The 12,502-nt window shown below is 37.4% G+C and overlaps 1 protein-coding gene across 5 annotated transcripts in view; it reads right to left on the minus strand.

The window, feature by feature from the left end:
- Window positions 1-5,281: 5,281 nt before the first annotated feature.
- gabrg2 (gamma-aminobutyric acid type A receptor subunit gamma2) overlaps window positions 5,282-12,502 on the minus strand; it is a 98,069-nt gene continuing 90,848 nt past the window's right edge. For 3 of the 5 annotated variants that reach the window (XM_073067249.1, XM_073067251.1, XM_073067250.1), the window contains exons 10-12: window positions 12,259-12,282; window positions 8,395-8,433; window positions 5,282-7,031 (exon numbers count right to left, since the gene is read on the minus strand). In XM_073067249.1, the coding sequence (XP_072923350.1) occupies window positions 6,756-7,031; window positions 8,395-8,433; window positions 12,259-12,282 (339 nt within the window). In that variant the 3' untranslated portion in view covers window positions 5,282-6,755. The remainder of the gene's footprint in view (window positions 7,032-8,394; window positions 8,434-12,258; window positions 12,283-12,502) is intronic. The other 2 variants (XM_073067252.1, XM_073067254.1) reach the window with 2 other exon arrangements.

The raw sequence follows: 12,502 nt of genomic DNA on the forward strand, positions 1-12,502 counted from the left end.
GGGTAGTGTTGAAGAAGCAGCGAGGCTGTAGAAAGGCTTAGACAGATTAGAAGAATGGGTAAAGAAGTAGCAAATGGAATACCATGTTGGGAAGTATACAATCATGCACTTTGGTAGAAAGAATAAAAGCATAGACTTTTTTCTAAACGGGGAGAAAATTTAAAAAATCTGAGCTGCAAAGAGATTTGTGCGTCCTCATGTATGATTCCTTATGGATTAATTTTCAGGTTGAGTCAGTGGCGAGGAAGGCAAATACAATGTTAGCATTCATTTCAAAAGGACTAGAATATAAAAACAAGAATGTAATTCTGAGGCTTTATAAAGCACACTTGAGGCCTCATGGAGAAGTTCTAGGCTCCTTATTTAAGAAAGGATTTGCTGACATTAGAGATTTATGACAATGAGGAGGTTTATGAGAATGATTCCATGAATGGAAGCCTCATCCTATGAGGAGCGATTAATGGATCAGGGCCTTTACTCGTTGGAATTTAGAAAACTAAGTGGGGATCTCATTGAAACCAAATGGATGTTGAAAGGCATAGATAGAATGAATGTTTCCTATGGTGGGGGAGTCTAGGACAAGATGATACAGCCTCAGAATAGAGGGACATTCATTTGGAACAGAGATTAGGAGGAATTTCTTTAGCTAGAGTGTGATGAATTGGTGGAATACATTGCCACAAGCCAGGTCATTAGGTGTACTGTTGCAGAGGTTGATAATCAGTGCGAGAAAGGTGATGGGGAGAAAGCAAGAGAGTGTGGTTAAGAGGGAAATGGATCAACAATGATGTGATGGCGGAACAGACTCAATGGGCTAAAAGGCCTAATTCTGCTCCCATGTTCTATGGTGTTATGGTCTAATTAGTGAGAATTGGTATCAACGTCTCCTCTCTAACCATCAATACAGGTGCTCATTAAGGCAGCTTGCTTAGCAGCCTGTTCTAATCTAAATAGATATTTGACTGTGTGGCTCAGCACAACTCCAGTGCCATCAAATTTTCCAAGGACAGTAATGTTAGATGAATCGTAGGTGTTGATAATCAGCTTACCAGAGCTAGATAGGTCACCTAGCTGATTGGTGCCACAAGCTCTCGCTTAACATCAGTAACACCAAAGAGCTGGTTGGTCTACACTGGGGTGTTGACAATGAGAGAGTCATCAACTTTGATTTCTATATGTTAACATATTGGATGCCCAGCCCTGGGTCCATCACATTGGTACAATCACTTGGAAAGTATTAAGTTTTTGCAACTCCAAAACATAAAACTCATTGAAAGAAAAACATGGAGCCGTGGATAACCCATGTACATTTTTTTTTACTTTAGTGAAGTCATATGTCAACGTAACAAGGTATACCATTCACATACTTTTACATATAACCTGAAAACTTAACCTAATCAAACCATATAGTTGCAAATACTGAAAAAATTACTGTAAAACTAAATGCACAACAGAAAGTGCAGCAGTGGTATTGTGTTTTTAAGAGGCTAAGGAAGTTTGGCTTGTCACCATGCACTCTACCATTGTACTGTTGTAGAAGTTAGTCTGCTGTATTTCTGTATGCACTGTTGAAACAACCTTGACTGATTCCATCATGGTCAGTATAGCCATTCCAATGCACAGTGAAGATTAAAAGATGCAGAGAGTATTGGACTCGGCCCAGAACATCTTGGCACATCTCTTCCATCAGTAGTATTTACAGGAGATCATGTTACTGATCCAAGAAGTCAATATTCCTCATCAATGATCCCATCATCTGGGTGGTGAGGGAGGAAGTGTAAAGGCAAGTGTAGCGCTTGTTTCGCTTACAAGGATACACTTACACTTCCTCCCTCATCACCATTCAGGGCCCCAGACAGTCCTTCCAGGTGAGGCAGCTGGAAGTGAGTCGGCTGGTGTGGTATACTGCGTCTGGTGCTCCCGGTGTGGCCTTTTATATATTGGTGATACCCAACGCAGACTGGGAGACCGTTTCGCTGAACACCTACACTCGGTCCGCCAGAGAAAGCAGGATCTCCCAGTGGCCACACATTTTAATTCCACGTCCCATTCCCATTCTGATATGTCTATCCATGGCCTCCTCTACTGTCAAAATGAATCCAAACTCAGGTTGGAGGAACAACACCTTATATACTGGCTGAGTAGCCTCCAACCTGATGGCATGAACATTGACTTCTCTAACTCCCGTTAATGCCCCTCCTCCCCTTCTTACCCCATTCCTGACATATTTAGTTGTTGGTTTTTTTTTCTCTTTCTATGCCCATCACTCTGCCTGTTCTCCATCTCCCTCTGGTGCTCCCCCCTCCCCCTTTCTTTCTCCCGAGGCCTCCCATCCCATGATCCTTTCCCTTCTCCAGCTCTGTATCATTTTTGCCAATCATGTTTCCAGCTCTTAGCTTCATCCCACCCCCTCCGGTCTTCTCCTATCATTTCGCATTTCCCCCTCCCCCCACTACTTTCACATCTCTTAGTATCTCTCCTTTCAGTTAGTCCTGACGAAGGGTCTCGGTCCGAAATGTCGACAGTGCTTCTCCCTATAGATGCTGCCTGGCCTGCTGTGTTCCACCAGCATTTTGTGTCTGTTGTTTGAATTTCCAGCATCTGCAGATTTCCTCGTGTTTGCACAATAAACTTGACTTTGACTTTGATGTAAAAATGTGACATCATTGCATGATTACTTTAATATGTGAATTATTATGTAAACCTCCACAGTTTAGGAAGAATTACACAACTCCGTGAAGTTATCTGGTAGAATAGCCAATGTTGGAATTCTTTATATGTGACAAGATCTAAAAAGAATCACACCTGGAAGCCTTACTGAAACATGTTGTTGACTGCCAAGATTTTAATGGTACCTTGCTTCAGCTAACTGACAACCTCAAATAGTGGTTCTTTGCAGCCTCTGCATTACAAATTAAATCCTCACCTTTGTAGCAGTCACAATGGACAATAATGCATAAAATAAAACAAAAATGCCAATTAATATCTATTGTTTTGCCTTAAGTTTACTTCCTTTTTTTTACAGCTGCTAAAATCAGAACACCAGTCCTTAAACCAAATGACAATCTTTGTGCATGGACCAAAAAGTTTAAATTGGATCGCACCAAAAAATGTGCGCTACAATCATGGTGCGTGAATAGCCCAGACTGTGTAAATAATTGTCCTCCAGCTGAAAGTTAATGATAGTTCAGTTTTGTTGATGGCTACTGTTGGCTCAAGGTAGACAGCAGTGAGCTAGGCAACCGCAGCTCTTGAGTAATTTCATCTACATTAGATGGAATGACAGAACATTCTGAGAATGCCTTTTAGACTTCCAGATATGTCTTTAGGGGCTTGGTAAACAAAGTGGAAGAGCGTCGCTAGTTCAACCTAGGAAGCCTTTCTGGCAGGAAGCAGGCAATTAGATAAATGTGAGATGTCATGCCTAAGAAATCTAATTGACTTCACAGGTGTAGGAAAAAACAATGAGTACGTCATTAACTGCCATATCTCAACAACTGCATAAATAGCCTCGTACACTGCTCATTAAAATGCGTCACCATTTCTCATTGACCATTCGTTTCTATCAATAAAAGAAAGGGCAAAAAGCAGAGGGAAAAGTGGTCTGTCGTAAGAATGGGGTCATGACTTCTCTGCTGAGTATTTTACAATAGCCATCATCTTCTATCTCTGTTTACAAACCAAGTGGACATTCAGAGATCCTGACGAAGGGTCTCGGCCCGAAACGTCGATATCACTTCTCCCTATAGATGCTGCCTAACCTGCTGTGTTCTACCAGCATTTTGTGTCTGTTGTTATTCAGAGAGTGTGATGGTTTCCAATTTCTGAATATCTCTGGATTCTCATGTTGCAAGGGATATAGTAGCACACAAAAGGCCTAATACCATAGGAAAACCTGGGATCCTTGGAAATCATTCTCCTTTTGCAGTCTGCTGATCTCTTTGAGCAGAGACGTGCTAAAACGTTGCAAAATATATCCTTGTAATAGAGTGGAGAAGCCCTGATGCAAAGAAGCTGATGGCCTTCACTGTTTCTCTCTTGCTAGAAATGTAGTTGTGGTCCGGCTCCGTATGGCAAAAGCACAAGGCATGTTTCTGTTGACAAAAGAAGTGAAGGCTCCTCAAACATTGTTCCTCGAAATACAACATACAACACGTGGAATCGCTGGTGTACAGAGCCTTCTTCCTTTCCACTTACACTTTCTTCTCTTCCATCTTCTAACTTGTATTACTGACTTGCAAATCATCTTTTCATTCCACCTAGCATGCTTAGGACTGTAATGAATTGTCAAAGCCCCATTGTACAGTGCAACAAATCTGGCCAGTATTCAGCAATCAGGATGGGAGCATGTTGTTGCCTTGTGTGCTTGAAAACAGTGTCATGAACACTGTTTCATGAAAATTGTTGTTGTTCCTTTCCACAGCTTGTGATGCATCAGGCAGTAACCTTGCTATTTCTTAAGTTTTTTTTTAGCTCATTGCTTAACCCAACAGGAGCTGGATGGATGTGAACCTAGGGTCATTCAACTTGAAGGCTGGTGTGAATGCCACTACACTACCGGCTAGCATTCATGAAAATAATATCCTTTAAATACTTGTTTCCACTGAATACACTTGAGACAGGAAAGCTTAAGCTGCCATGAGCACACACAGCCTGATAATTGCAATTACATTACATCAAAAAGGCTATTATCAATTGAAAAATAAATTGAAGAAACAAAAAAATAAAATTGGTCCTAGTAATTCTGACAAATTGCTCATTATGTCAGACTAAGCAATTATATGTACTCTGCATTTGAATTTATGTGAATATTTCAATTCAAGAACTATATTCCTGAGTGCAGTCATGGATGCCTTGTGTTTAAAAAAATATATAATCCAGTTCAGGCTGCTTTCTGTGATTGTTTTTTTTTTCTTTTGACCTGCAGATAGAGTAGTTTTTCAATTTAAGGTCAAAGAATGTTATTCATTTAAAAATGAGATCCACATTTCAGCCATCAAGTTCCCCGAGGACTCCACTTCAACATTAAGCTAAGTGGTTAAGCTGATCTTGATATATGTCCTTTTCTCTCAAACAAAATGATACAAGGTTATTTGTTATTAATAAATCTGGTTAGTATACAGCATTGGAATGTGTTAAAATTCACAGACAAGTGATGTAAGCTTTAAGCTATCACTGAACTATAAACCAATCCAATGGTGAGCAACAACTGGAAGTGCTAGCATTCCACTGCAAACAATCGTTTATATCAGGTTAAAGGAAAATGCATGTCACAAGTGGATTAATCTATTCCCTTAGCTTTATTAGTATCACCATATAAGTCAGCTTCAGCTGTTCAATTACAGATATCATATAAAACTTTACATGAAACTGTCAAGATCATCATCAATATCATTACAGTGCAATGCGCAAGTATCATGTGTGCAAAGAAATCTTGAGCCCAGATCTCAAGCAGTTTCAAAACAGGAAGAACATTTGTGTTTTTTTCATTAGTACCATGGTACCAGTAGTGATATATACAACACTTGGCTGAGACAGATAACTGTAGCAATTTTTAACACCAATTAAGTCTCAATATGTGTTGCTCATGTACTGAAATAGTTTAATCTCAGGTAAAGAATCGAGTAAAAACAAGGATACTACATGAAGACCAGGGATATTTCCGAGGTGAATAGGGGTCTCTTTCTAAAATGCTGGTTGACTGGCTGAGTTGTTCCATGATTTCTGTTTTCAAACTAGATTAGGTCAAATGACTTCATGTCCGTCTATGCTTCCTAGTACCTGGTCCTAATGCAAACCAGGCAGTAGCCCGGGAACATGGTACCAGCCTGTCCCCCATGTGTGGGCAATGGTTCATTTTATGTAGGAGAGGGCAAGTTGAAGCTAAAGAAAATAAAGCTTAGGTGAAATATGGTTAACTCAAACTCATGACAATCTGCCTTCTTATCAACCAACCACAACTTATGAGAAATCCTTCTCATTAAGGTTAGATCCAACAAGCAGAAATTATTGGGGACAATCTTGGGGACAATGACATAATGTATGTAACAAGGAAATAAAAATGAAGTTGGGACTACAAAACAGGTCCATCAACTGTTTAAACTTTAATTATTATGTCATGTTAACGCTAAGGAAGGACGATCACCTTGAGGATTGCTTGAGAACACAATAGGAATATTGATTTTTTTTCACCCTTTTCAGATTTAACTTTAATGCCCTTCCAGAAGGAGGCTTTTCTGCACTCCATTCACTTTTTGCAGAAAAAAGATGTTTAATATCCTTCACTTACAACTGTTGCACTGATCATAGAAAAACATGTCTTTGAAATGATAAATGCTTAGGCTTGTGTTCTCCTTTCTTGTCTCTTTAACAGGAGAGTGTGGTCCTGAGCAATGATCCATAGCTGTAGGTGTCCATACTATGATTCCAGTGCAAAACTATTTCCAAAGTGCTTTACTGGCTCTGCATGTGCCAGGATGACAGTCAATGAAGTACAATCAGCAAGAAAGCAGGTAAGTTAATGAGCTCAATTTGCCTCACTCTTTTCACCTCTAACAGTCCTTCAGGCAAAAAAAGATTTTTTATAAAGGTAATTCATAGCAAATAAAAATAAAAAACATGCACTGAATTGCCAATCACCAATTTGTGTAAGACATACATAAAAGTGTACAACTTTTCCTGTTAAGTTTTTTTTTACATTTGATCTTAGTGGATCAGCAGCAGGTAAGGCCTATGTTTCTGCCTGATCCTCCAGTTTACAGGTAAAGGTAGCCTACCCAGTAGACGAGGTTAAACAAACCAAAGGCTGTGGGAAAGAAGATCCGGGCATACGAGTCAATTTTAGTGATCCGGATGTGCAGCCTCCCTTGCCTCCATGTTCCAGTGCGGCATTCATCAAAACAACAGAAGAAACTGGTGCAGTCCTTGCCATCCAGACACTCGTATCCATATTCCTCATCCCGTTCTTGAGGATGGGAGGAATTATTCATCTGAATGGCTGATGACCGAGGACGAATATCAACTGTAGGTGCCTGTAGGATAATTTCAAATTTTAGGATAAATTGAAAAAATCACTTGATAAGTTGGTAGTAATTACTCTCACAATTAATCTGTGCACACTCCTAACTCTGCCACTAATGACACACCCAACACCAAATGATAGGCAAACTTATTAATAGAGGCAATAGTAGGGAGCTTCCTTATGATGTGCATGAATTTTATAATTGTAAACAACGCTTGTTAATATTATCACAATACTGTAATAAGATTGTGGCATAAAAGTGGCGTTAAACATTCAATCTCAAGTTTTACACCACTTTCAGACCTACTTAAATCATTTTATTTTATAACTGCAATATCTTAAATCATAAATTCTAGATGACTAGAGACAAGGACACTTCTTTCCTAAGTTTGAAAATGGGACCTAACCTTCCAAACCTAATTTGTGTGAAATCATACTTTGACATTACAGGTAGTTTTCTGAACAACAAACCCATGCATTAATATTGATCTTGTCTTATATTGTTGACCCTGTCTTGAAGAAATCCTGTAGTAGTGTTTTTGGATCTGTGGTTATTGATCTCCATTAAGATACGGCTGTTAGAAGCAAAGGTAGAATATTCACTTCTGGCAGAGTGTGGTTGTGAATGCTTCAATTTTGCCTTTTGAACTCAAATGCTGAGCTCTGCCATCTCTGTTCATGGAGCTTCTACTTTTATTTTACTATTTAATTGTTTACTACCATGTGCAGTACAATGGGTAGGATTACAGAATTTTGTTCTGACCAGTCCTTTTTGGATTTTCAATTACATTTTAATATTAAGTAAAATTTCATTCAAGTAAATTCACTGTAATATCACAGAGCTCAAGTAAAATCTTTTTTTTTCCGTTTTAATAACACATCTTCTGAGAAAGTACCAATAGAAAGTATTGCTTACCTCAGACTTTAGTAACACATGGATTAAAGATACAGGATTATTTCTATTTAAGTTTCCGTTTAACTGATAATAGTAAGAAGAAAATAATGGAATGGAAAATGCAACTAATTTCCTAAATCAATTGGAAAGATGCTAGAAGTTGTTTTAGAGGTTCCTGTTTGAATTTGTAGTCTGACATTCTGGAAATCAGATCACAAAAGTAAATTCATCATGAGGACAAGTTTAAAAAAGCATATTCATTAGAAAACTAAAGAACTGGAACAATTATATTCAAGAGAACCTATTCCCCCAATGAATTATAAGGTAAGTGGTGACTATATTGCTTCTTACTTTTTAAAAAAAAATCCACTTGCTTATTTTCTGTTATTTGCTGAGGGTCATGCTTTGTATTCACTTTTATTACTTAATGTTTAGCAGTTGGAAACAGTAGACATAAATAGCAGGCCCAGGAACTTACATTTGATCCTACCTTGGGTGCTGTAGATTTTCCGATGTCCTAAGACCCAAAAAAGTGTGAGAATGTTAATTTGCTACCGCAAAGTACCTCTTAATGCAGGTAGGTGGCAAAAAAAATCAAAAGGAAGTGAATGAAAGAGCAAGTTGTTGGGGAAAAGGAAAATAAAAGGGAGAATGTGGCACATGGGATCTATTCTAGTCTTTTACAATCCTGCATGTGTTTTACTTATTTCTCTGGGTACCTTTGTTGTAACAAATGCACCTGTTAGTCCTTCTGTCTTTGATAATTGAATCATTAAAGATTATATTTTACTTTTGTTATGTTCCTATTCACTATGTTAGAATGTTTTGTTTGCCTTTTATTGCAATTTCAACATTATTTTATTTAATATATTTCATAAATGCCATCTACAAAATTTTGTAGAGAAAGGTTGTTTAAAGATGACCCTTGCATTTGCTTCTTTCATCAGCTGTGTTGGCTCAACACACTCCAGAGACATATGTAAGCATTTTGACCTCAGGAGGAAATTTTTTGATGTCCAGAGTTCAGAACAACCTGACAGCATTTATCAGAATGTAACGCTGTCAGCAGACGTAAGCTTGCCAAAATTGTGAGTCTTTTTAATAAAAGTATTAAAATTGACATGAATAATTAAAAATATAAATAATGTTCACAAAATAGAAAATACAACATTCATTTGGACAGAATTAAACATTTAAATATATTAACCTAAAATAAAATAATTTAAAATACAACATTTGTAAATAAACCTTTAATTTCCCATTCTGCAGCATGGTATTGGCTACTGGGTATCTAATTCAATGTCAGTTCACAAAATGCAATGACAGGGAGTTGCAACAGGACCAGAATCAACCCTTGAGCTCAGCATGGACTCCAGTAATAGAGACTATGTGATAACTATTAGCTTGGAACTTAGTTCGTTGTAAGTGGCTGGACACTGGAACACTTCAAAACTATTAATCATAGCCAGGAAGATTTGCTCCTTTGTAGATCAGTCAACTGTCACTGACACTAAGTTAGATCCTTTGAGGCAATAGAAAATTAGCTACTTAGACTTTTTGTCTGTACATAATCTACAGATTATCTTTCTGATTTACTTGGAATGAAAATTAGTGTTTTTTATAAAGAATGAGCATTCTGTTCAGATTATATCCCCAGGCACTAAACATTGCAATCTGCCTCATTATATCTTAAAAGTTCATCAGTTGTATATAGTACAATAAAAAGACTGATATGTGAGTTTGATAACTCTTGCTAAGCTGATGACTTAAATCATGTAAATAAATAATCTTGGATGTGAAAATTGTTTAATTGTCATCAATCACAGAATTGGTTTTTGCTTCCTCAGATTGCACTGTATCAGATTGAAATGTACCTGGTAGAGAATCAACCATTACATTTCTTTGTAGCATTTTTTTATATATAAACTATTCTCTGGCTTGAAGAAGTGCAATCTTTAAATCATTTTAGATTAATGCATTATGATATACACTCATATTGTTACAATGCTGTATTTTAAAACTATTTTCAGAGAATATTTTAATTTGTAATGAAATGTTCATACAAACACAGTAACTATATCTTACCATTTTAAAGTTTTATGATTACTTAACTGAAAACAAACCTTGATTTCATTTTAATCCTATGTTAGTGTAACCGCATAAATCTACAAGCTAAAGGAAAACTGAAATAATAAAAAGTGCGAAAGTTGCAGGATTAACATAGCCTAGTAGATTAAATTATTATTGGTATTATACTGATACACAAGTAATGATATTAACAGCATATATTGCTCAAATTTAAAATCTATTCTTATGTCTTCATTTGAAAGAGACTCAGAAATTTGAATTTCTTTTACTCATTAATCTCTTTACACTCCTGATATCCTTCTCCAATAAGCCATAAACTGAACAATTAGACATTAATGAGATCGTTATTTCTAGATGTTGGTGTGGGTACTGGTTCATAGTCTAATTGGAGGATACATTAAAGGTTCAGTGAAGGTTGAAGGATAAACTTAACTGTTCTGTCTGTAGCTCCTGCTGTTACAAGCTATTATTACATTTCAACAGTAACTGCATTTCAAAAGTATTTTATTCATCGGTAAACTACTTTGAGACAGCCTGAAGTCAGGAAAGGTATTTAGAGTGCAAATCCTTCTCTTTTGTACTAGCTGTTCTCCTGCTATGAATCCTGTTATTGGTCTTACAAATCCATACATTACAAGGTACTTACAGCAGTGAATTTGATCTGATAGGGAATAGGTCTATTCTAATGTTTATGCACCACACATATCTAAACTTATGGAAAATGACATTTCGTGCTTGGATGGATATTGGTAGGCAAAATGTCCACCTTTATTGCTTGCTGATTTCTACCCCAACTCCACTCTGCCAACCGTATTAAGAAGATATGCCTTTGCCTTTTTCATATCTTTCTCAAGTGTGACCATTATTCTGACAGTTTACTGAGTGTGCACTTGTAAAACTGAATTGCATGATTAGATAACCAGCAGTGACTGGAAATTAACTATTGGGTTGAACTAACAATCACTTTCAGGTAAAGAGATTATTTGAAGTAGGGAGATAAAATACCAGACAAAATCTGACAAGGTGGAATGAAATATTATGACACTAGTCCTATCTTTTTCTCTCTGAGGCAGAAACACTTGCATGATTTCAACACCAATAAATTAGAATTCTCCTATGAAGACCATGATTATAACTTGAAAAAATATTTTATTATGTTATCCCCTTTGGAAACTTCACAACAATTATTTTATTCTACAGCTGACTGAGATTGGAAATGCAACCAATGGAAAGAGAAGCATACTTTATCACCTTTTAATTAAGGGTCTGATGATGTCATATGAAATCAGGTAAGTCTGAAATCATGTCCACTATCCAAACTGCCATATAATGGGAAAAAATTAGAAAGCTACAAGAAAAGAGTTATATTCAGAAAGTGAATGTAAGAGGCAGTTATAAAGACGAAAGGACGTAGTTATTTTGGAGGCCCAAAGATATCCTAAGAAGTTAGGAGAAAACACAAGCAGGATTGTAGAAGATTAAAGTGGACTTAAGCGCCAAATCACACTTACATGTGTTCCAAGATGGCACTGCTTTGAGAGTCTGGTCTATTATGTTGTTACCAGATAAAAATCTAATCAAATAGCATTTAGAATGTGAAGGATGTACATTTTCAGAAGGATGAACATTTTTCCTTGTGATGTTCGAAGCTGACTGGCCAATGGAGAAGTGACTGGGCTTCAGGTGATGGTAAAAGTGGCCTGGCCCTTGGACTGTCCTGGCCCTTGGACTGTCCTGGCCCTTGGCCTGGCCCTTGGACTGTATTGCAGGGAACAGGGATAGTAATGACATACTCACTAGTAGCAGACAGACAGACAGACGTACTTTATTGATCCCGAGGGAAATTGGCTGCACCAACCAAGAATAGTGACGAAATATAGCAATATAAAACCATAAATAATTAAATAATAAGTTGCTCATGCCAAGTGGAAATTAGCCCAGGACCAGCCTACTGGCACAGGGTGTCTGACACTCCGAGGGAGGAGTTGTAAAGTTTGATGGCCACTGGTAGGAATGACTTCCTATGACGCTCAGTGTTACATCTCGGTGGAATGAGTCTGGCTGAATGTACTCCTGTGCCTAACCAGTATATTATGGAGTGGTTGGGAGTCATTGTCCAAGATGGACAGGGCACTATTCTTTACAGGACTGCTGACTGAAGGGAGCAGTATCTGTCCCATTAATAGGCTCAATCTATTGGTGAGCACTCTGACGTACTAAAATTATTGCTATTGTAAAAAAGAAAATAAAGTACCTTCGAGGAAAACATCCGAAGAAGCTTTTTTTTTGGAAAAAAAAGAAGAAAGCTTAAAAGAGACATCATAAATACAATGCAGTAGAGCAGAAGAAAGTAATAACACAGCTTAAAGTAACAGATAGAATAATACAGACTTACAGTAGGACAAACAACTCATATCCATCCTGAGTAATATTTTACCTTAATTCATGTATTACATGAAAGCCATAGGCAAATGGCTTTACAAAGAATAGTCCTGTAA

This window comes from Hemitrygon akajei, chromosome 15 (assembly GCF_048418815.1).
Source record: "Hemitrygon akajei chromosome 15, sHemAka1.3, whole genome shotgun sequence".
NCBI classification, from domain to species: Eukaryota; Metazoa; Chordata; class Chondrichthyes; order Myliobatiformes; family Dasyatidae; genus Hemitrygon; species Hemitrygon akajei.